Source organism: Symphalangus syndactylus, chromosome 19 (assembly GCF_028878055.3).
Source record: "Symphalangus syndactylus isolate Jambi chromosome 19, NHGRI_mSymSyn1-v2.1_pri, whole genome shotgun sequence".
NCBI lineage: Eukaryota > Metazoa > Chordata > Mammalia > Primates > Hylobatidae > Symphalangus > Symphalangus syndactylus.
The window spans coordinates 66,805,550-66,831,537 of NC_072434.2; the positions used below are offsets into that span (position 1 = coordinate 66,805,550).

Below are 25,988 nucleotides of genomic sequence, written 5' to 3' on the forward strand. Positions count from 1 at the left end.
ATACTCTAACAGCAAGGAAATCGTTAGCCTGAGGAGTAGAAAGCACAAAACAGAGATTTACTTTTCACCTGATTAACACTTTGTATTAAAATAATCTAAAACAGCTGTTAATTCCTGTTAAATTCAGTCTCCACTTTTCTATAAAAGAAAAATTTAAATTACTTTTGGTAGAAAAGCTATTTTTTTAAATGTCAAAAATATTTCCTTATAACATTTTCAAGCCAACATACACAAAATTATTTATGTCAAATGTTGTCACATAGAATCCAACATGCCAGATTCTTCAACTCTTTTATTCACCCCAGGCAAATTTCAGTTTGCCATAAATCTTCCTTATGGCCAAATCCCACTAGACTTTTAATTTAATGAAACATAGAAAATATTTGCATTGTGTTTTTCCCATACCCCCAACCCTCCATCAACAGTGAATTGGGAACCCAGCTATGCGTTAACCCAGTGTTATAAGGAAGCTGTACATATGTATGGAGCTGAGTTTCAGTTTGCTGGGAAAAGAGTAGGCAACAGCAATTTGCTGCAACCCATTACATGGTTAATGTCACCAAAGATGTCAAGTGAGCAAGTGACAATGGGGTGGGGTGGGGGTGGGAGGAAGAACATCAAGATCCCTAAATGGAAGATTGTCCTAAGTATGTATCAAATAGCCACTAGGGAGATCACTGAATTCTCACCAATCAATCTGGCAGTGATTTGGTCACCAAGGCGCAAAGGCAGATGGGATCCCCTTAATGCAAGCCTTCCCCAGTGCAAAAGGAATGATATTTGCAGGAGAGGATGACAGCATTGTGAGAATAGAAGGGATAGTGACTGGGCAGATCAATACTGGAGCTCTTTCACTTCCTTGCTAATTCTCTGTTTCACAGTGAGAAAACTGGATATGTTCCCTTCCTCATCTCTCTTTCCCTATATAAAAATCTGTTTTATTTCAACTTTGTTATATATGCAAGTTACCAGAGCTAAGAAAGGCTTGAACCTGAGTTAAGGTAAAACAGGGGGGAAAAAAGACACATCCCAAACCAGTTTCATTTATATAATGAAAATAAATTTTTACACAATCAACAGAAACACACCAAGGTTTTGTGTTTTTTTTGCGAAAAATATTTTTAAATAAATTTTTTTTCTTACATTCTGATATACATATGTAACAAGGTTTATGGCACTGTAACCAGAATCAAATCAGAAAAAAAAGGAAAAAGGTGGGAAGGAAAGTAATTGATATATTGTTGAATTCCTTTCTATCTCCAAGCTGGCAAATTTGCACTATTTGTCTATCATTCAGCTGCCAGCTCTAACTTGTTTGCACACTTAAAACATCATATTATTGCACAAGAAGCCAGTGAAGGCATATAATGGTCAGTTCCTCACTATTTCAAAAAAAAATCTCTTAAACCCAGAGAAGGAAAAAAAAAAAAATCCAGAGCATGAAACACACAAAATCAAAGGTATCCTTCGTCTCTTTAAAGAATGCCTGAAGGATTCTTAGACCACTTAAGCTGCCCTGATCTTCTCTTTGCACCAGTGAGCACAACAGGGCTTGGTTTGGTTGGGTTTTTGTTTTCTGTGTGGACAGCCCAGGTTGATCCCAGGCCTTGGTGATTCAATGTCTTTTCTATTATTTACTTTTGGTTCTTTTTAATTGGTTTAAAGTGTGTAGTATCTTCGGTCTATGAACCTGCACAGACTATTTAGTCATAAACTCTACAAATAGCTTAAAAGGAAAAGGGGGAGAAACAAGTTGTATTATATTTTTATTGTTGGCTTAAAAAAATTACTTCTTTAACCTCCTTAATTTGTCAGTTTGTGGGAGGTGAATCTCAATGGCATCAAAAGTTATAGTCTTCTTACACTTGTTAAAAATAAAGTGTTTAAACAAGTTTGTTTCCATTCACAAACTTTACTCCCAACTAAAAAAAAAAAGGAAAAAAGAAAAAAAAAAAAACAGAATCCATCCTCCTTCCTCATTGTCTCCTAATGGAGAGCAGCAATCCTTTCCATCCAGACCATTGTCACACAACCGTCTCCACGCCCATCAGCTTTGGTGTAAGGATTCTCGGTGTCACACCGTTGTTTAGGTCTTCCTCGAACTCTAGCAACTGCCCCATGAAGTTAAGGTTTGGGGAGATAATTGGTCGTTTGCCTTTGACAAATTTGTAAGCGTCAGTCATGGTCATCCGAGTGTGCTTCATCAAGTAAGCAATGACAACGGTGGCAGAGCGGGACACCCCAGCCTGGCAGTGGATGAGAAGCCCCTTCCCACACTGGTGAGCTTCCTCTGAAAAAAGGGAGAAAGACAAGAGATGAAGGGAAGATGGAAGAGAGAGGCACGGAGAGAGAAACTTTTATCTCAACTTTGCAATGCCTTATTCTGTATAGAAATAATGAATTAAAACAGTTTTAAAGCCAAGTATAATCCACTAGTTCATTAGGTATATTTATGTCACAACTTCCAGAACTGGCTAAAGTTAATATTAGCACAAATAAGAAGCTATACATCTACATTTAAATGAAAGAATTGCTCATAGGAACAGTTTGCTTCACGGGTGACAGCAGTGGCCTGAAGCCAGACCTGTAACACAGTTAACTTTCACATTGAATAAGCTATTGATTAAGTCAAGTCTAACACACACTGAACCTTCTCTCAAATGCCTTGTTCTCTTTTTTTCTGGAATTACACTACTGAAAGAAAAAAAAAGAATGAAGGAAAAGGAGAGAGGGAGGGGAAAAATTATATACACACGTGAAAATATACACTCACACATATATATGTATGTGTGTGTGTGTATATATATACACATATACATACGTATGTATATACATATATGTATATACGTATATACATATATATATACGTGTATATATATATATATACACACACATATATATATATATATACACACACACATATATATATATATATATATATACACACAGTTCCTCTTTGGATTAAGGATGTTAATTCCAATTTTCGGTTGTGTGACTTAACAAACCTAGTGCTAGTAACAACAACTCTCTCACTTGTAATAGAGAAAAAACACTTTATTTTATAGAATTGCTCTGTACAGGAATGGGCATTAAATGGATAAGAGTTTTAGTCTTACTAAACCCTGATTAAGGTTAAAGGAATAAAGCTAAACTAGAAAGATACTATGTTCAGCTTTTCCCCAGAAAAAAAAGTTGTTGCAAAGTTAACTAAAGGCTAGTAGTATATAGGCCGAGGGTGTCACCTCTCAAGCGTTCAATCCCGTTTGCTTCCACATATGACATTCCAATGTGGCAATAATGCAGAAGATGGAGGAATCCCAGCAATGGCTCAAAATCCAGAGCAATTGAAAGAGGAAGACTTGCTAAGTTTTCAGATATATTAAAAGCTCGAGACAATAGTGTGTGGGCACTGCCTGAACAGGTTCTTAATGACATTTCTAGACTCTAACGCATCCCTAAGAAAGCTTCCTTGAAGGAACATCAATTAGATAAACAGATAGGGAAGGAGAAGGGGTAGAGAGAGTAGTGATTTCACCTAAACTACATCTACTGGCTACCCACTAGTGGACCAAGGAAAAAAAAAACCTGATGTAAATTTTCATCTTAAAAATTTACAGATGAGGTTTACTTCTCATAGTCAACAGCATTTCAAGAAAAGTAAGCATCTCCGTTTTTCAGCTTTTTCCCTTCAGCACACAGTATTTATTTAGCTCCAAGTCAAGACCAGAAAGCATGGTGGTGACAGAATGAGCTTCTAAATGCCTGGCTGGACCACGGGTTCCACTACACACACTTGATTCAGGAATAAATAAACTGGTGTAAACACTAAACTTAGATGCTGCTTAGTTTATATTACACTCTCAGTGAAAGCTATTATGTTTATAAAACCTGCTGTGTTTTTCCTAAAGCAAGACTGTAAGATTTCAGTTTATCCAATAATATAACAATGAAAATAAAATTGTGCCTATGCAGGTTGTGATACAGAGTTGTTCTTCAGGCTGAATGCTATTTGTTATTGGTTTTTGTTTTCCTTAAAAAAAAAAAAAAAAAAAAAAAAGGGCAGGTAAGCCTGAGTAATCTATAAGGAATGTGAGAGCTTTGGTTGAAATCCTCTTAGAACAAGTATATCTTACCCTACTCATTAAATAGAAAACAATTTCCTAACTTCCTCCAACTGGAATTAAGTCAGATGGAAGCTCAGTCATAACATCACATCATGTATCAACCAGAAGTTCCTCATCTGCTTGTTGAGAAATTTTTCTTCCTCAGTGCTCCAGGTTTGGCTCAGATTTTATTAATAAAGAAAGAATCTGCAGTATCTCTGCATCCTCAGTGTTGCCAGTTGGGAATTACTTAGTAGGGCATCATAAACATTGCCTTAGTGTGTTGTGAAAAGGCCTCAGGCTTGGGAGTCAAAAATCCTGGATTCTGGCCCCTTCTTGGACACTAGAATTCCTATGACCTTGGCGAAGTCACTTTACTTCTCTAAGTTCAGTGATCACCCTGAATTTCCTTTCAGACTCAATATTCCACGGTCCTGTGCTGACGGCATAATTAGCAAGGAAAACAGCTTGGCAAAATGACTGGAGATGTCAACACTACAGCAAATCTGCCAGACCCCAGTGGCTGTTAAACCTAAGGCTGTTATTTTTTTCTCTGACAAAGGAACACCCCACTCCACTTAACTGTATTCTTCCTGGAATAACAACCTGCTGTAATATTTAGGAAAAGTACTAGGCCACCCCTTTATGGTAATAAAAGTTGAAGTTACGTAAAAAAAAAAACAAATGTTGAGTTTTGCTATATTGCAGGTGCTCCCAAAATGATATTTTGAGTCTTTTTTTATTTTTATTTTTTTTTGAGACAGAGTTTCACTGTTGTTGCCCAGGCTGGAGTGCAGTGGCGTGATCTCAGCTCGCTGCAACCTCTGCTTCCCAGGTTCAAGCGATTCTCCTGCCTCAGCCTCCCGAGTAGCTGGGATTACAGGTACGTGCCACCACACCTGGCTAATTTTTTTTTATTTTTAGTAGAGACAGAGTTTCTCCACATTGGTCAGGTTGGTCTCAAACTCCTGACCTCAGGTGATCCGCCCACCTCGGCCTCCCAAGGTGCTGGGATTACAGGTGTGAGCCACTGCGCTCAGTGATATTTTGAGTCTTATAGCAGTTTGGGGCTATAGAAGTTGCAGAAATTAAGATTAGGATTAGGCTAATAGTTGCTTCCTTCTGGGGATTAAAGCCTGCTGTTGCTAAAACTTCCTCCTTGGGAACTACTCTGTCTACACAACCTGATCTTTCCTAGTTCAATGAGTTTGGGGCAGACTGTCAAAGGAAACCTAGTACCATCTCCCCTTATGCTGGATGAATAAGGCTTAGTAGGGTGACCGGAAGGCATAGGTGTGTTTGGAAGGCATGTCATATTTACTAGATGTGGCTTCCAAGGTGCTCAACGGTGCTAGTAGATCAAGTAGCAGCAGCACCAGCTCTGACCTCCGATTCCTTACTTTCCATCCACTTTTCTGGTTATAGAGCACATAAATGCTAACCCCTACCACTATTTCACTGAGAACTTGAGGGATGAGGATTTCTAGTTGAACGGATCCCAACAAATTCAATTACTGTCCTTTTATGTCCATCCTGATGGCTTGGATACACTCGACAGGCAATGACTTAGGAGAATGCTTAGGCTGTTTCAGGTAGCAGAGCCCTCCAAAACTCCAGGGCAGCTTTTCTTTTCCAACACAGGAATAAACCTTGAACTTGATATCAAAGCAAGAGCCAGAGGGAAAAGGAAGGCAGAGGATGAAAATTCCCTATGGGAGATAGTTACCAATGAACTCAAAAGCCTCTTCAAAGTACTGCCGCAGGTTCTGCTTGTTGCTGTCAGTGGCTGGCAGCCGCTTGTAGTTGAACAGGCCTTTCTCATAGTGGTAGAGGGGAAGATGAGTGGTGACGTTGATGACGTAGCCGATGTTCAGCCGCTGCATGGTGTCCAGGTCCTGGGCATCCTGCTCATTGCCAAGGAACAGGAAGGGCAAGATGGGGGTGAGCTCAGCGTTCTCGATGTCAGGGGTGGTGGGGATGGGCTGAGGTAGCAAGCTCGAGGCCGCGGATGCGCCGCCCCCCACCTCCCGGCACTCTTGGAGCTGGAGGGAGTTGTCACAGAGGTTTTCATGGTTCTGCTTAAAACTACTAAGTCCACCTAGAACACAAACACAGAAGTTGAGAGTGACTGAGATTTCAGAGCTCGCAGAGCATGCCACCTCCCCATTAGAATGAGTTTGCATTGTAGCTCATGCACATTTTAAATACATATATAAATATGTATTTAAACAAAAAAAATAAACAAAAATAAAAATAAAACAAAACAAAAAATAAAAGTCCATTTGGAGACCCAAGACAAGCTTCGGGGAGTATCACTGCATGGAGCACTTGGGAAATGTGCTCTTTCTACAAATGAGGGCATGTTCCCCTAGCAAGAGTTCCACGCAGCATCAGGCAATTTCCTCAGCTGCAAATGTGACCTGCCTCAAAGAGCCATATGCTCAGTGGCCTACATAGAACCCTGCGCTTTGGGAGCCAAGAAAGGCACAGATGACCTCTTCGGGTGGAATCTCAGCACCACAGGAGCATGTCTTGCACCCTTCATAGCTCACCTCACCCAGAGGGACAAGTTTGCTCCCAATACAGCAGAGTGGTTACAAGCAGGAACATTGGAAGAGACAGGTTATCTTGATTATAAACTGGGTATCATCATTTCCTGACACTATGACTTAAGTTCATTTATCTCTGTGCTTCAATTCCACCATCTGTAAACTGAGGGTGATGGCGTCTCCCTTTGAGTGTGATTGTGAGCCTGAGATAAATGAATACGTGTAAAATACTTAGCACATCTCCTGGCACACAGGAGAACTCAGCAGGCATTCACTATTTTAATTTATATTATTTATATGATTGCCCACAGGTGAAATCAGCAGAGAAGTACTTGGAAAAGACAAGCCAGGGTGGGGTGGGAAGGATTGCTCTTATAATCTTTTTTGATATTCTCCATGTAGGGCCCTGACATTTGTCAACCCTGACTTTCAGTAGAACAGAATGGGAGAGCAGCGCGGTTGCTTACTCCTCAACTTTCCAAGGCTTGTGGGCACATAAACCCATCAAGAAACCTCTTGTAGATGTGTGAATGCATACTTTTGAGCTTATGGCTCTGTTCTGCCTCCCAAGAGTTATGGGTCTAGCATAAAAAGCTTATAAACTGTGCTTATTTCTCCACTTTTAAAATGCAAACCTTCCCCTGAACAAGTGCAATCTCACTTTTGGGCATGGATCTTAGGGAAATCATCTAACCAAAGATAGCTAGATATATGGAGATGTTCACTTCAATATTATCTGTTTTATATATATTTTAAAAAGGCCAAGTAAAACACAAAAATAAAAGAAAAAAGTTATTACATTCATTCCACGGAGTATTATGTAGCGTTTAAAAGAGTAGTTGCGAAAAGAATGTGAAAATAAATAAAACATTTTGGTTTAATATTAAATTTTTTAAAAGCTAAGTAAAAAACATTCACCAAAAGCTGAAGAATTGTACAAAAAAAGAACAATTGTTTAAGTTAGGGGATTTACGGATCACAGTTGTTTATTGTTTAAATTTTCTGCTAATATTTTTACACACAATGGCATGCACAGATAAATCCAAAGGATTATTACAAAGCTCAAATTATAATAATATACATGTAAGTGCTATAAAATCTGGATTGACATTATTAGTGCCAACTGAGTTCTAACTCTAATCAAACAGAACTAGATACACTCTGGCTTTCCCTTTGAGAAGAGGGGGAAGTGGAAAAGTCCTATTAGCTGAAAGCCACCAGAACACAACATCTACCCTCAAAGACAGATGGCTTGTGGCTGTCTTGATAGTTCCAGGAGATAAGGCAGAAAACCCAAAACATGAACAAGAGACGGTTATGTTGCAATAAGGACAGGAAGTCTATCTGTCCACTAGCCTCTGAGCCTAGCATATGTTCTTCTCCATTTCAAGTCTCATCTTTGACAAACCACAGCGGGAAACTCCAGACCATAACCTAGACCGAGTCTCATGACTCTTCACAACCAATGGACCCGGAGCTGGCTGTGTAAAAGAGAGAAATCATATTCTCCTTAAGGTATGGTTGGTTATGATCCAAGGAAAACTCAAAGGGCAATATTATGTTCACTTTACTCATTGAAAGTAAGAAGTCAAAACCTACCCCAGCTTTTTGAAAAGAAAAACAAGAGCTGTATACGAATTTCAGTTGATTTCTAGAATTAACATCTGCCCTTACATATGATAGTTTATTCTGCTAGGCAATTATGACAATAAAGTTCGAACCTGAAGAGCTAATTGTGAAGTAGAAGAAAGAAAATATGCAAAATAACTTCACCAGTGAAGACTTAAAAAATAAATAAATAAGATAAAAACTACCCATTGTCATCATCACAGCCTCCACAAAAGGGATTCTGAAGAGTTAAAATCTGCTCAGCTTCGCCTCCACAAAAACCCAAATTCCACACAGATTCTGTGATGGGAAACTAATTCACTTTTTTCTTCAAAAAAGGCAGTTGTTACATTTTTCCATACAAGATGAGAGGAAAGAACAATAAAACAAATTCAAAAGAAGTCTCTAAAAGCAGGGGAAAAACCTCTCTGTTCTTATTTAGGGTACTCAAGCTGTAATTTGTCTTAAAAGCAGCTAGTTTAGAAAACCCAACACATGCTAGAAAACCCCACACACAGAAAAAAGCAGCGTCCAGCTTTTTAAAATTCTGCCTCTACACCTCCTTTCTCAATGACATCAGCTGGAGGCTCCCCACCTGCCCAGTTGCCATAGCAGTTACACAAAGACATACAATGACATCAGTTGGCATGATATCAGCTCTTTGAGTGCAAACAATACAAGAAGAACTACTTTGTTTAAGGCCTTTGGTGCAACTGTGTTCTGGGGAGCCAATGATGTAATGCTAACAGGTGGCATGGGCCTTCCATTTGCCTAATGGGGGGAAAAAAACCCATGGGGGAGTGGGGGGAGGAGGGAATTTGAGACAGACACACAGAATGCTCCAAATCACAGAGCATGCTTATGTGCAAAAGTATGGGTGTATTGTATGCTTAGGCCATGTGGGAACTCTGTTCATACAATATTTGGAGGTGGGAGGGGTGGAGAGAAAAGGAGATATTACAATTTAAACATATAAAGTAAACAAGGAAATTCTCCTTGAGGGGTCTGAAGAAATAGTCTCCTGTTCAACTGCCAGTCTGCTAATCATCTTGGGCATCAGTTCTCCATAAGGCTTATGCACAGCTATGTATTGCAGTTAAAAACTCTCTCTGTGGACGGTGCCTAAAGTAAAACAAACCAGTGGAAGCTCACAGTGGTGGATTTTCCAGAGAAGTCTGCAGGAAGGATTGTTGTCTTGGGGAAGGGTTGAAATTGAAAGCTGGAGGGGGAAGAGTAAAGCTAATCTGGTTTTTCTTTTCCAGTTACTTTCCTCCGACCCTACCCCATCAAATGTCACCAGAGGCCAAAGTGACTGATCACTTAATGAGGAACCTTGATGATGTTATATTTATTACTATTTAAGAATATCAGAACATGATAATTAACAAACAAGGCAGGAGCAGTGTAGCATGGAGGTTAAGAGCAAAGATCAGAGACAAACACACCTAGCTGCAGTTATGATTCTGCCTTCTAGCAGTTGTGAGACTCTGTGCAAGTCAGGTTCCCTCATTAAGCCTCAGTTTACCAATCTATTAAGTGGATGTAATATCATCTACCCATCAGGGTCATAGTTCAGGAAGCCTATGTAAAGGTTTTGATACACAACCAGGTATTCAATAAATAATGTCTTATTACCCCCCCATATCATCACCTTTGTCCTAAATTCCAACTGATCTATGCACACGTATAGTCCATGAGAGCCCGAAGTGCAGTGCAGTGATTCAGAGCAGGGGTATTGAGGCTGGACTTCTTGGGTTTGAATCCCCAGCACAGCCAAACACTAGCTATGAGACCCTGGGCAGGTTTCTCACCTGTCTGTTCCTCAGTTTCCCTGTATACAAAACAGGGATAATAATAGTACCTACCTCACTGTACTGTTGTAATGATTAAAATGGTTAATAAAGTACCTTAAAACAATGTCCAGCACATTGTAAGTGCTTTTTCTTTTCATCACTTTGGGAAACTACCATTTTAAAGATCTAAAAGAAAAAATCTGCTTAATATAAAGACTCTATATAAGCTAATGTTCCTGAGTTTTTACTTTTCAAATTTTATTTAACAAAAAAGAATTAGGAACCAAGGTATCCGAGCAGTTTTAAAGTTTGCATAACATACTTTTAACATAAAGAAAGCAACAGCTCCCTATTTCTCCTAAACAAATATATCTGATTTCACTTTGTTGGTCCTAGCTTTCCTAATAAAGACTGTCTTTGCATTTCTGGTTTTACCACAGAATTGGATTTTGAAAATAAAACTGTTCTTCCCTCCTTCTTCCCTTCCTCTAATTTCTACCGAGGTGGCTAACTTCCCTATGTGCACAACAGCCTGCAGTTATTAGTGTGAACATATTGTAGCCATGAGCAACAATGCTGGGGTGGAGTGAGGCAGGGCGGGGTGGGGGTCAGCAAACATTTTCAAAGCTTATCTCAAAAGTAGGTTCTCTGCCAAAATGAGGGTGGTCAGTACATTGATTCTAAATGGCAGCAACAAAGAATACCTAGCACCCCTAAAGAACTATATGTGGAAATACTGCCTGCCAGTTTCTTCTAACACACTGTCAGTTCAGTGACAGTCCTACTGAAGCAATGGATTCTAGTTTTAGTGGGAAACTTCTCTTTATAGATGCATTTCAGCTCCTGTTGCTGTTTTGGCTACTGCAGTCCTGGAAACAGAAGAGTCCTCTGTAATGTAATTCAGAAGCAATGCGCTGGGTGGTGAGTTAAAGAAACCACATCCAAATGCAGAATCTATAAGCAAGAGATTTTTATACTGTAAAGGTGGACAGCACTTTTTGGTCTTATGCTAAGCTAGAAAGTGAGCTGTTTCCAGAAATTTAAGGAACACTCTCACTGAAGGTCAGCAAACAGAAGTAATGTCCAAAGACCAAGGGGAGGGGTGTAGGCTAAAATTGGACTCTTCTACAGTTTGCTATAAGCATATTGATCACCCCTCTCTGTTGCCTAGTTTTTCTTACTGAGTAACCAGTCTTTTAAAGTAAAACAGTGCCTTGACGATAGTGGTTAAGATCATAGACTGGAGCCAGACTGCTTGAGTTAAAAATCTTGACTCCTATCACTTACCTTGTAACCTCGAGCAAGTTATTGATGTCTCTGCCTCTCAGTTTACATATCTGTGACTTGTAATATAATATCTATCTCACAGAGCTCTCAATATGGATAAAATGCTACATGAGAGGTGTTTTATTTTAAGTGGGAAAGACATTGCTGTAAGTTGGATACTATTTTGTTTATACCAAGAACAGATGGATGCTATGATATATTCCATGGAAACAGAACATCAGAGCCACTCAAGATTCTATAAGTACAAGAATCTGTGGAAGAACAAAGCCTGGATGAACTGGAGCTGATGTCAGGCTGTCAAGGCTGAAATCTTCTTCAAAGACAGGGTCAGAGTCACTTCATAAGTTTCAGGGCAGAATATCACCCACCTACCTTAACAGGAGAAACGTGGGGTGGGGGTGGGTAGCAGCTCAATCCACAAAGATTATTTCTACTTCTGGTTTTCTGTGAAATGTTCTTTATACTCCATAGATGTGATTGGGTATTTTACAGTAGGAATTGGGTATTTTACAGTAGGGTATTTTCAAGTTCAAGATGAAAATCATTCCTGCTGTAAAATACCCAAGGAAGTGTTACTTAAATTGTCTTATGATCTTGCCCCCAGGGAACTTGTATTTCTTTCCCAAGAAGAGTAAAGGGAGGCCCTATCAAACAGAGGCAGAGAGAGTTGAATGGGAGTGTTGTCTCACTAGGTATAAGGTATGAATCACGAGATAAAGAAGTATTTATCTTACTCAGGGAAAGAGAGAGATTTAGGAGGCTGACTATGAGTCAGAGAGAAGTCTTCTTATTATCACGTCATTTGACTGCTTCCCTCAAACCAGCGCGGTCTGGCTTACATGTGAAATGCCTTATGTTTGAAAAGACATAAACAAGGAAGTATCACAAGCTTAAAATATACACATATACATAAAACTTCAGATATATAATATAATGGGATCTTGAATCCCATTGAGTACCTATCCACATTATTTGGCTTGCTATATTATTAAGTCTTTTAGGAAGATATATCTAAAAATATTTTAGTCCCTCCATTCATGGGTTTTTCCTGTGTGAAGAAGACACAGTTATCTACAGATATATCTTAAAAGCCAACTCTAGAAAAGACAGTGGATGATATATAAAGCAGCAAAAAAAAAAAAAAAAAAAAAAAAAAAGAGCTTTGCCTTGGATTTAGAATAGTGGGTCTGCCACATGCTAAGTGTGTGACTTTTTTAAAGTTATTGAAGTCTCCTGGGCTATCTTTCCATAACTATAAAATAGGATACTACTACTTAGGTCTCTCATAATGATTCAATGATTTTGTGTGTACAATAGCCATCCTGGTATTTTAAGAACGCATTCAAACCCTGCAGCTATTTGAATGATTGTCAAACGGAGCAGCAAAGCTAACTAGCACTGGAGGTAGTCAGATGCAGGAAGATGACCAGAGACTACAGTGGTCAACATCAGTGTTGCTAGAGATGAACTTTTGATGCTGGTACAGTTGCTTCAGAGCAGTGGGGAAGAGGAGACCATCCTGCAGAGGCAACCCCATGCAGGGGCATCACCAGAGAGGGAGGACAAAGCAGGAGCCATGAGGACAGCCCACTGTGGCTCTGCTCTGCTAAAAGTGTACTCAGTGCTATTAGCCTAGTCTACACTCCATCACTGCCAGAGGAAGTGGCATGCAGAGTGGGGGTTGGGGCTGGTGGTTAGTGTGGTCTCCCTTGAAAACCTCATTATATTTAGTTCTTTATATCTATGATTTTTAGAAGCCTTGAAAAAAAAGACATTTTTTAGGCGTATCAAATAGCCAAAAATGCATTTCTGGTATATTTCTAAAAATATATGTATATTTCTAGAAATTTTTGAAATGGGCGTAAAGTTATCACACACACAACTTTTTCATACCTCAATTTCCTCAATAAGTTGAGGTATTTACAGTTTTTCTCAGAGTCATTCTATAAAAACTTAGTTTCAACAACTTATTATATGTATACATGCAGCCTCACTCTACAACTATAACTGCATTATTAATACATATTCTTTTAAAATATATTTTCCTTTCTGTGTATATCCAAATTAAGAGCTTTAATCGAATTTAGGTCCTTGGAGAGCAGGACTAGTCTTATTTAAATCCCTTTGTACACAGGAATTAGCCCCAAGTCACATGAAGACAGGTGACTGCTGATATGTTAGATACCAACAGGAGCTATAGGGAAAGAGGTATTGAGATAGGTGGTCAATTTCTTTTTGGAAATAATTTTCAAAAACTTAATCAAATAAAAAGATCTTCCTGGTGTTTTCCTAGTGATAAATGATAGGCTGAAATCACTTCCAGAATAGCCATCCCAAAACTATCTTCCAATAATAAAAGTTGTTCATTTTTACTTAGTTCATCTAACCAAGTAGTATTTAGTAATGTTTTAAGAGAAAAAAAATTCTGAACAGTTGATACCAGAATTTGCCTGAATTTTGAGTTAACAACAGTCTTTTCTTTTAATTGTCTGGACAAAACAACATAATATAGAATACTGATGCTTACATGAAATAAACATTGCTTGCGTTGTCATCGTATAGTAACTTTGGTATCATAGTGATACAGGAGTTAAGAAGAAATTACTTAGGCAGATAGTGAGGGTACAGAAGTCCTCCTTAAGGTTTTCCTTTTAATGAAAATCAGCCCCAAATCATTTTCTAACAAAGAGCAGCCTGTAAAGTTGAGCTGCAGACACAGACAAGCAAACTGAGAGCTTGCAGGGGTGGATGCCAGCAGAAAAGAATTACCTGCGACTAGACATGTTCAAAATGGCGGCTCCATCTTCCCTTCTCTGCCAGCCACGTGTACAGTAAGGAGCAGACAAGATGGCGCCAAGCAATGGGAGAGTTCATTTGCATAATAAGATTAGGGTGGGGTGACCAGCCTCCCTTGAGTGCTGTGTAAACCTCACACCTGGTCAAACCGATCTGTGAGCCCTACGTAAATGAGATACCACCTCCTCAAGCCAGACTATAAAATCTGGCGCATTCACCACTACCCGGCCTTTTTCCTCTGGGAAGTCACCTCCCTCTCACTAAAGGGCGAGCTGTTTTCCTTTCCCTGTCGTTTGCCTATTAAACCTCTGCTTCTAAACCCCTCATGTGTGTCCATGTCCTAAATTTTCTTGGTGTGAGACAAGGAACCCCAGTTATTTAACCCAGACAAGGTAGCCACTTCAATAGTTACTATTGTTTCTCTCAGATCATGTGCCATCCCTCCCACTCCAACATTAAAAAAATCCAGCATTCCAGAAATAAGCTAATACTTGATGATGACACTTACCAAGAACTAAAACAGTCGCTTTTGCTACTTCCTAATCTTTGTATAATTAGCAGTGTGCTTTCTTCTCGATTTTTTGTTCCATGTACTTCTACTTTTTCCAGTCATTAACTTGTTTATTGGAGGGGTCTCTTGTCATTTTTCTTATATTTTCGAATATACTGTTTCCTTCCTTGTTTGAGAAAACCTTTGCCATGCCCTCAATAGGAAGAATTTTAAGAAATGATTGCCCACGTATTTACCTCAAAAAAGTAAACTGAGTCAGAAACATCCAATGATTTAGGAATTGCGATTTATGCAAATTGAAAATAAAGTTTAATTGGAGGCCTTCCAAGAAATGCTGACCCTGGAAAGTTTTTGTCAGAGCTTTAAAGATTCCCCTCTGCTCCCACCACCCTCCACTCCTGGCTCAGAAGTTGCCTCAGGACAGAATTGGTATAGAAAAGAGCTGGGGATTGGATTTCCGCCGGCTGGAGTAGCTCAGTCCACAGGGAAAAGTCAGCCTCTGGTTCCTACCCCTGAAGGGAGGTACACTTCTCTTGCCCCCCTCCTACCATTTCGACTTTAAGGCTTTAATGAATAACCAATGTTTGAGCTACCACAAGTTTAATTTGTGTGTATTTGAATAACACAGGCAGATTGTTTTAAGAGGATACCTCACAAGTATGTAAATACAGCCTGTTTCTTTAAATCTGTTACCTCATTTATTTACATTAGAACAGAAAGCACTGCCAGAAGCAACAGCTGATGACAGTCATGTAATTTTCCACAAAGACAACAATTAAACAGCTTTGTGTTATTTTAATAAGCAGATGACTTTTATGTGAGCAGGATTTGAACCGTGAAGATCTCAAGAGTTCCCAGAGCCAGGAACCCCCTCAGGTTTTGCAGAAGTCAGTGAGACTCTATGACTCTGGTTTCTTCCCCACCAGGGCCTTGGGTTTGGTCTCTATCTCTAATCCCCTTTGTGCCCTTCTCCACTCCTCTCTCCCTCACCTCTTCTCCCCCACTGTTGCTCCTCTACCCTGATCCCTCCTCCCTCCCCTCCCCTCCCCTCTCCCTCTTCTCTCTCCCTGTCCCTGCCATCTCCCCTCTTCTACCCTTCTCTCCCTCTCCCTCCACCTCTGTCTCTCATAAATCCATCAGCAGTAGATGGGAAGAAAACATGAAAGAGAGACATTCTACCTGGAATACATTTTGATGCTTGAATTTCAAACGAATCCACAGAATATTTGTTAGACCTATTTTTAAAAAGTCAAAGGTGGGCTGGGAAGAGTGATAGAGCACTCATCCCTGCCAGCCAAACACACAGTAAGGCTCTGCTAGTGCAGAGAATACCATCTTTAACTCACCCTCCCCATTCTGTCTCACAAAGGTTTCAGTAAGAACCACCTGAAGGCAGGGTGTGGGCATAGTTGACTTCAAGTCAGTCCCTCTGCCAGAGGGGCAGGGAATTGCCTTCTGCTCTCTCTTAATCCTAGTCTGGAATGGAAGGGTCAGAACAGATGTTTCTGGTGGATCCAGGTGTCCCCTCCATCCGCACACCTTCCTCCCAGCCTGTGTAGTCTCTTTTTTTTTTTTCACCAGGATTTTATCTACGTCTATTGAGCTCCATTCTCACTAACAAAAATGCCAACTAAAGAAAATAAGTGTAAGTATTTTTGCTTTCCAGGAAAGGGTTTTGGGCTTCAATCAAGTGAATGGCTAAGAAGGGTGCCTACCAAGATCCAGTCTGGGGGTGAGGGGTCAGGGGCCAACAGAAAGACAGCCAAGTTCCAGCCCCCATGTTCCTGAAAACTTGCAAGTTCAGTTTTCTTTCTGGTTTCTCTAACTGTACATGTCTAAACTTTACCTATGTTAGCACAGACCAACCGGTTCCCAGGGAGAAAGGCACACCATAAACACTCAGATCAACTCTGGGATTTGTTAACAGACATGCCAGTTACATTAACACATTTTTCACTGTTATAATCTCTTGTATTTAAGACCAAACCCTCCCCAAACATTCTGGGAATTGAGGAGGTGAGTGACACGCTGCAGAGGCCCCTTCCCCGTCCCTCCTCACTCCATCAGGAGGAGACAGATGACAACTATAAACACAGATTCCAGAAGGCAGTCACAAATTAGGATAAGTAATAACGGAAGCCGCTCTCCAGTTCCTGGGTGCTATGAGAGGGGACTAATTAGATTGGGGTTCACGGACAGCCTCTCTGAGGTATGAGAGGGGACGGAATCCAGGAGAACAGAGGGAGAGGGAACACACTGGGAAAGGCAGGGAACTCAGGGGGCCTCTGAGTGACTCAAGGGAGCCAAATGTGGGGGGGGCACAATGACTGGGCAAGAGGCGGGTGGGGAGAAGGGCTAGGAGAGGGGAAGGCAGGGAGGCAGGGACCCTCCTCACAGGGCCTCTTAGGCAGGTTTTATTCAGAGTTCAGTGGGAAGCTCCTGAGTGTTCCAAAGTCCACAACAGGTGGTCAATATGTGCTTGAAAAGAAAAGGCGGGGAGGGGAAAAGAAACAGAGAGAGAGAGAAAACACTGATTTACCAAATGGTGTCATTTACACACACTTCAAATCCTGGGCAAAATTCATACCCTTTCCTTTTCTGAATGCATTTTTTGTGGCTGCTATGGACTGATTGTATCTCTCCTCCCCATATTCAAACACACACGCAAATTCGTATGCTGAAGCCCTAATCCCCAGTGTGAGGTCATGAGGGTAGGGCTCCTGTGATGGGAGTAGTACCTTTATAAGAAGAGACAACACAGAGCTTGCTGTCTCTCTTTCTCTGCCTTGTGAGGGCACAGCAAGAAGACAGCTGTCTGCAAGCCAAGAAGAAAGCCTTCACCAGAACCCAACCATGCTGGCACCCCAATCTTGAACTTACAGCCTCCAGAACTGTAAGAAAATAACTTTCTGTTGTTTAAGCTATCCAGTCTACGGCATTTGGTTAAAGCAGCCCAAATGAATATAGTGCCACTTGTAATTCCCAGTGTAGCTTACTTTTAGAAATTAACATATAATACTTACTTTTGAAGAGCCACACCAAAACTTGTGGGCTGCCTGAGAACAAAGCCCCTGAGAGCCAACCCAACTTGGTATCATACCTTAAAGCCAAGCCAAAAATGGTCCAAGGTCAGAATGGGGGTGGCAGGGTGGTGGGGGTGGGGGTGGGGACTGCAGGGGGTGGGGGTGTGCTGAAAGGACCAGCATGCCTATAAAAGGCAAGCGCAGTAAGCCTTGCAGAACCTTAGTTCCATGAACCAGCTACATGCACGCACAGAAGCCCACTCATCTCCCAAAGACACTTCACTCCACATTAGATATACCCGCTTTCAGATCAGCACTGGCACATGACTTCCATATGGCATCCTTCTGGGCGGAAGAATATTTTAGCTGGAGACATTCTGTGTACTGGGGAGGCTACTCTATACCATGTCAGGGCTCCACCTTTTTTGCTCACTGGTCTCAAACCTAATACTGGTTAATCCACCAAGACGGATTAAAGGAGGGGGAAAAAAATCCATGAGATCATCCTGGGAAGCTGCAGAGACAGGAATGTTAACAGGAGGAGAGTGCTATAAAACACAAAGCCATATTTCTCCTGAGAGCTCAACCAGATATTCTGCATTATTATTTAATTCTCTAAAGAATGTCTAAAAACATTCTTGCCTTTCAGTGCAGAAGTTTAAATAATGAAGCATTGCTAAACAAACAAACAGAGGAAAGCCCAGTAAAGCTATTCATTACACAAGCCCACTGTACAAGAGGAAAACTGTTGCTCAACCATCCACCCCGAGGACCAACATTTATCTTAGACCCCAAATTAAACACATCACAGCTTCACAGCAAAAGTATGTTTCCCAGTGGGATTTAAGTAAAGTCCAATTAAATAAATCTTCAGAAATGTCACGTGCGAGCCTCACAGGAGAGCATACTTCTACTGTGAAACATTCCCATTGGAAGTTACATTCACAAAAGGTCCTCTAGAAACATCCATGACAGGAGGGGTGGGGGAAAGCAGTAAGCAAGACAAAGTTACACAAGTGAAGCCTGGATAGGGTTCTGTTGCTAAAATCATGTATGGAAGTGTCCAGCCAAAAATGCTGCATCTGAGTTTGCTTTGAATAAAACCCCCATGTCCAACAAACAGCATTTATAACTGTGTATTTCAGTAGGATCTGGAGGTCAACGAGCTGTGGCTTAGGGAATTCAGGAAGTGGTAGGGGAAGGGATCAAATGTCAGCATCAAAATTTGAATTGTTTTCCTGAACTGATGTTTTCACTTCACAAAAGGCATAGCAACAACTTCCTCAAGTCACTGAGCTGGATTTTATATTTGGCGAATATAATGAGCAAGGCTGAGTACTAAAGGATCAACTTCCAGAAAGAAAAGGCATGGGCTGTCCTTAAACATGGACTCAGTCATGTCCAATGATCACACCATACCATGAGGGCTGAGCTTTGACAGGTCCACTAGAAGCAAGGTGAGGTCTCCATGCACTAAGAGACATACAAAGTTACAAGTTACATTGGGTTAAAAAAAAAAAAAGCTAGCCTGTCCCTGCCTGGGTGACCACCTTCTGAGATTAGGGGGAAGACAAAACAATTAAAAACACTGCTTGTCTCGGAGGAGGTGGGCTGGAATTACATATTGTCAACGTGGACTTGAGGCTAAGTGGAGGACCAGCCAAGTAATGATCAGTTCAACCTGGGGCGTGGGGAATGAAGCACTGACCTGGGATGCACCCCATATCTGGCACCATCAGACTTTCGACCATTTCCCCTGAAGCCATGTCTAACTTTGCACAGGGTAACAGAAGCCCTGACGGCAAGGACTCTACTGGGTTCTAGCTCTATGACCTCTTTTGCCACCCCTGTACAATCAGGACTTAGGGTAATCTTTAAGTTTCTCCCAACTCTGGTGTTCTATAACTTCAATATAGCCTTGATAAACCGTATATATGATATCATATGGTATGATATGACATGAATAAACAATGGCAAGAACAAAATCAGCTGTCAGAGGGTGTGTAAATCCTGGGTGCTCTGCTTCCCACTTCCAGGCCTTTGCATTTGCTGTTCCCTCTTCTGGAAACTCCCTTCCTGTAGATCCTCACTGTGATACTGTGAAATGAAAAAATATATATTTGATCTCTGCCCCTGGTTCCTGCAGCATAGCTTCTAAAACCCTTAGAATCTCTGAAGTTATGAGTGTTTTTTGAATGCCAATGAGATGACTAGTGGCTGGGGGTCCCTAAATAGCTGCAGGAAGGGAGCTGGTCACCAGAAAGAAAACAGCTTAATTAGAGGATTGGAACATTCAGCCGCACCCCCCAACCTCCAGGGAGGAGACAGGGACTGAAGGTTGAGTTGATCACCAATGACCAATGATGTAATTAATCATGCCTATGTAATGAAGCCTCCATAAACCCCATCCGTCTCCTTCATCTGACTGTCCATCTATATTCTTTGTAAAATCTTTTATAATAAATGTGTAAATACATTTCCCTGAGTTCTGCGAACTGTCCTAGAAAATTAGTGGGACCCAGGGAGGGGGCTGCAGAAATACTGATTTATAACCAGTGCGGGGAAGGTGGGGTAATCTTGTAGGACTAAGCTCTCAACTTGTGGGGTCTGAGGCTAACACCAGGTAGAGTCAAAATTAAGTTGCAAGACATTCTGCTAGTGTCTGCTGGAAGACTGCTCTGTGTGTAGGGGGGAAAAATCCACAGAGGTGTTCTGAAAGTATGGTAGGATAAAAATTTATTTTTCTTTAGACTCATGTAGGTGATTCAGACCTCAGACCAGATGTGTTCTCAGAAAAGTCTTCCCTGACATTCAATATACAGCTACCCTTCCAAATCTCTTCTATCATATCATGAAGTTTTTAAGAGTTTCATTGTCTTCAGAAGACTTATCACTATCTGAAGTTACCTATTTATTTCTTCCCTGTTTATTGTTCTTATTAAAATTTGGACCCCAAGAAAGTCAAGATGTTCTTTGTCTTAGAGGAAATAGAGCGTAATGGTTTGGTGCACTAGGGCCAGACTGTCTCCACAACTTTCCAGTATGATATTGACAAAGCTGTTTAACCTCTTTGTACCGTGAAATGGAGCTAATAATAGTACTAACAGGCAACAATAGTTATTGCAAGAATTAAATCAGCTACTACATTGTAGTTATTAATAGAAATTCTAAGTATTCACTGTTTAGCATCTGAATTGTATATAGTAAGTGCTCATTAATTATTTTTAGATTCAGTGAACATTGGAATGAGATGAGATAGGACCAGTTTATTGTAAAGCATCTATTATATGCTGTTCAGCATTATGCTATGGATTTGCCAGATTTGATTGAAAAAATAGTCCCCAAAGAGAAATCTAATGAGGGAAAGGAGGAAGGAACATTAGGGAAATTCAGGGACAGGACTGGCAGAAGAAACATTTTCAGAACACGCTGAAAATTGATCTGAACAATGCCATCTAGCTGTAACTCACACAGTCGGGTGCAGGACTGGCCAGGTGAATTCAGCACAAGGATTTAGAAATCCTGGCATTCCAAGGCTGGGAAGGAGGGCTGACTAGACTTATGAGGAAGAGGCAATTTACAGGGGTGCTGGGCCACCCTTAAGTGTGACAAATGGGCACCTTCCAGGGAGGGCTGAGATTAAACGCAAATCACACTTGGTGGCCTCTTACCCCTTCTCCTCTCTCTTCGCCCCTACTTCTTGGACATTCTATGTGAGTGATGAATGGTAGAGATGGATGGAAGGTAGTCATGAAAGAGAAAAGAAGGCTCAGGAGGAAAACTCACCCTGAGGGATGTCACTGAGCAGCAGGAGGGGCCCTCGATTCAGTTTAATATACATTTATTAAGCACTAAATATGAAATGGGGGCACAGTGCTCAGTATAGGGTATACACAAACTAAGATCTAGGTGGGCCCTCTCAAGAGCTTGCTGACCCTCTCACTTAGATGTGGTAAGCAGTAACAGATAATTCTGACAGTATCTTCACCACCCCCAGGTGGCCCTGTTTCTTCTATCTCCTTTTGAAGGGCTACAACACTGGATCTGAAATCAGTAATTTGGGGTTCCTCTTATCCCTCTTAATAACTGTGCACCTTTGGGCAAGTTACTTGACCTTAAGACCATGTGAAACCACACAATCATATCATAAGAGCTATTTCTTCAAACACAGTTCTCTCTTTTTTAAAAATAAGGGCTGTTACAGCCCTAGATCTCTCAAAGAGTAATAGCACGCTCTAATGCTCTTGAAAGGTACAAAAAGGGCCTTGAAGCCTCTGGTATTCTGGAAGGTGAGATGCTCAGGGACTGTGTGAGAAGTGAATGCCTCATGTTCTGTACCTCTTCAGTTGGTTCTGATGAATTTGCTCTCCCCCTCTCAGAAACTGGAACTGAGACTTCCACAGTCATTGAGTGGCAGAGAACACTGCCTCAAAGTTATCTGGTGTGAACTGTCGCTAGTCTTAAAGCTGAACACCTCTGAAGAGCAGGCCTGGTGTGGTGGCAGATGAAAAGTGCCCAGGGCTGGCCCATGTTAGAAAAAAACAAGTCATATTGATTTGTTTTTGAAAGAGGCCTCTTTTATACATTCCAAAATCTTGTTTTATTCCTGGTTTCCCCTGGTGAAGGAAACTTTCCTCCCAATAACTGCAGAGTTTATGTTGGACTTTTCTTAGAAATCTGCATTCTAAGGTGGCCCCAAGAGGTACTCATAGGAGTCAGCTTTCTAGGAGCTGGTGACCTAAGAGAGCCTTGCAGAACATGGGCCAGGCCTGAGCAGGAAACAGAAGAGTAGTGGTTACCAGGACCACAGACAAGAGACAGTGTCTATTTTAAGCAGGGATGAAGAAACTAAACCAAAATAAATAAAACACATGGATTTTGGCTTAAAAATCCAAACAAAATCCCCAAAAGAAAAAGCAACAATTGAACTAAATACCTTGTTTATGAAATGTAATAGGACATACCACAAAAGCGTAATTCCAGACAAGGCCAATGATTAAAAAACACAACAAAAAATCAAAATACTCCTTACCCATAGTATCACCCTGTGTCCGCTTCCCATGAAGATCTCAATCCCAAAACCAATATTTAAGAATCCCTGGTACCAAAGAAGGGCCAACACATATGTTTGTCACCACCACTAACATGATGCTAACTGGGAGATGAAATAGGTCCCAGAGATTACAGCCTGAAGGATTTTGAGTATGAAGGTCTCAGAGGCCTGCCTGCCTCCCAACTGATCCTAGTGGTCAAAAGCAGTTGCTCAAAGACTGAGTCATTTTCCAAGTCTAGAATGCAAATGGCCATTGTCACCAAGGAAATGGTGTTACAGAGATAAGCAAGTTAAGCTGCAGCACTTAGCTCTCTCAGCTGCTGTTCTCCTAATACATACATCCAAATAAAAGGCAGTCTATTCTTGCAATACTGCAATATAATTCTGAAACTGACTAAGCAGAGTCAGTGCAGACTCCACAAGTTAAGGCCACAGTCTCAAATAAGAATGCCTTCACTTCCAGATGCCAGCCACAGGTTCGGGGGTTCCCAGGCCACCCACACTTCTAACCAGCTGGTTATAAATTCTGTGGCTTCTACAATGCTTCAGGCTTGATAATTCACTAGAATGACTCACAGAATGCAGCCCTATCTTTATGATAATAATTATAAAAGCTACAAATCAGGAAGATCCAGATGATGACACATACAGGGCAATATCTGGGAGAGTCCTGCATATGGGACTTCTAGGCCCTCTCCCTGTGGGATCAGGACACATTACCCTGCTGACACAGCAATGTGTTCACTAGGAAGTTTAACTGAGCTTTGGTGTCCAGAGTTTTTATTGGGGTTCCATTACTTAGGTATAATTAATTAAATTATTGGCCTTGTGATTGAACTCAATCTTCAGTCCTACTCTCCTCTGCTGAAGAAGATGAACTAATACAAAGCCCTGACCTTCTAATCATGCGGATGTCTTTCTGATGACAAACTCTTATCCTGAGTCATCGCATTAGCATAAACACAGGTGTGATCCAAGGGGCTCATCATGCATAACAAAGACACTCCTAACACTCGGGGAGTTCCAAGAAATTATTTCCCAGGAACTGAGGACAATGGCTAGACAAATTCTCTATTATACAACAGTTTCTTAGTGATGAAGAGTGTGGGCTCTGGAGTCAGGCAGGTCTGAATTTGGCATTCTGCTGTGAGACTTTGGGCAACTCACCTAACCTCTCTCAGCCTCAAAATCTTGTTATACATTCCAAAATCTTGTTTTATTCCTGGTTTCCCCTGGTGAAGGAAACTTTCCTCCCAATAACTGCAGAGTTTATGTTGGACTTTTCTTAGAAATCTGCATTCTAAGGTGGCCCCAAGAGGTACTCATAGGAGTCAGCTCATCTAAAAAGTCAGCCTCATCTAAAAAGTGGGGATAATAATACTGTTATTACCATATTGAGATTGGCAACATTTGATAGACATGGAATTCAGGCTACTATAATAACAATTTTTTTCTAGTAGCTGCATTCAAGAAAGTAAAAACAAACAGGTAAAATATCACTAATATATTTTTCTTAACATGTGCAAATATTATTTCAAGAGTCAATATTAAAACAATTACTGATGAAATATTTTACATTATTTTCTATATAAAGTCTTGAAATCTAGTATATATTTTACACCTACAGCACATCTCCGTTTGGACTGGCCCCATTTCAAGTGCTCAATGGCCACGTTTGGCTTGCAGCAAGGCTACTATATTGGACACCGCAGATAGATTTAATACTACTGCTATCCCCATTAAATGAGTTAATGCTCAGTGTCATAATTGTTCCCATTCTACAAATGTTAACTAAAATGTGCATTTGTTTGCAGGTGAATGTGCGTGCATGCACGTGGAGAGGTAGTGACCAATGACTAAAACCTGAGGTGCTATAAGCCACACTACACCAGGAAGTCATTCAGCTCCCATGGAACATCAAATAGCCACTCTCTTTTCAGGAAAAGAAACACTTCAACTTGGAAAAGAGAGGCTCTCTGATCGATTAACTACAGCATGCTTTTTTATTTCAGCACTCCCACATCTCCCAGTGCATGTTTTAATATGAGCCAAATCAAGTAGCCATGACAATAGCTTTGAATGAGAAAAGACACCCCAAAAGCAGTGCACAGATACATGAGGATGCCTGAAGGAGCTCAGAATGGCTTAAGGAGTAGGGGGAAGAAAAACCGCAGAGAGGAGCTTTGACTCATTGAGTCATTGAGCAACTGTTCCGTGCCCTCTCAGGCTACCTCCCACAGCCACCGCCCAGCCAACAGCTAGCTGCACCCAGCCAATCACTCACTCCACTCCCTGGAAAAAGCTCTGCATTGGGAAGCCAGAAGAATGTCACTAGCAAGAGATTGATTTCAAGGTAATTATTTAGGCAACTTTGTAGCATCTCATTCTCAGGCCTAAAAGTGTTCTCAAAGTTTGTTTTAATAAATGCATATATTAATATGAAGTCTCTGTGTCTTTTAATAATGATATCCCACATTCAGCTCCTCCCAATCTTTCGAAGAGAGGGCTTCCTGGACTCCATAACCACAGCATTCATCCAGTTCTTTCTATTCTCACTGGAGCAGAAATGGGGTTTTCTAGCCATCCTCAAGGTAAGAATGAAGAGATTCACCTAGTAAGTGTACATGAATAGATTTTATGCAAAATTAATTATAATAAACTCAACCAATTCACATATTTTATCAAGGAAGACAAGCTAATTATCTGTCAAAGAATTATCTCCTATTTAAAGGGCACTTTACCTCAATTTGGCAAAAAGAACTAATGGGAATTATCTTTCCATTCTGATGTGTTTTTGCTGCCTGTGTTTGCTTAAGCCCCTAGAAGACTTCAGCACCGCACTAAAACCTCAGGATTTAGAAAAGTTGGGAGGGAGGGAGGGAGACACAAACACATCTACTCAGCGTCTCACTAAGTCTACCTCTTGCTGTTTTTATTGTCCCTTTCAGAGTGTTTTATCTACAGTGTAAAACTGGAAGTGACTCATATTTATGAAATAAGGAGCCATTGTTAGCCTTGCCAGATCATTCGCTTCCACAATAGCTTCTGATTTTTAATAGCGCTGAGTGGTGCTTCCACATGTCCTCACTCTATCCACCAAAGAGGTCCAAGATCTGCAATATGTGTCTTACAGGACATGTGGTAAACACACACATTCAGCATCAGTTTCAAGACCTGTGGTCAAGGATAAAGATGTCCGTAAAAACTCACAACTTTGATAGGTAGTTGGATCTTACATTCAGGAAAGAAAAGCAGAAGTTAAAAA

The 25,988-nt window shown here is 40.8% G+C and overlaps 1 protein-coding gene and 1 long non-coding RNA gene across 3 annotated transcripts in view; one reads left to right on the plus strand and one right to left on the minus strand.

Moving 5' to 3' along the window:
- Window positions 1-1,034: 1,034 nt before the first annotated feature.
- DUSP10 (dual specificity phosphatase 10) overlaps window positions 1,035-25,988 on the minus strand; it is a 41,851-nt gene continuing 16,897 nt past the window's right edge. For both annotated transcript variants that reach the window (XM_055233913.2, XM_055233914.2), the window contains exons 3-4: window positions 5,830-6,201; window positions 1,035-2,290 (exon numbers count right to left, since the gene is read on the minus strand). In XM_055233913.2, coding sequence (XP_055089888.1) covers window positions 2,025-2,290; window positions 5,830-6,201 — 638 coding nt within the window. In that variant the 3' untranslated portion in view covers window positions 1,035-2,024. The remainder of the gene's footprint in view (window positions 2,291-5,829; window positions 6,202-25,988) is intronic.
- On the plus strand, window positions 11,597-25,146 carry LOC129458205 (uncharacterized). The gene is made up of 4 exons (XR_008649560.2): window positions 11,597-11,666; window positions 16,229-16,292; window positions 17,441-17,540; window positions 24,538-25,146. It is a non-coding gene; the product is annotated as an uncharacterized lncRNA (long non-coding RNA).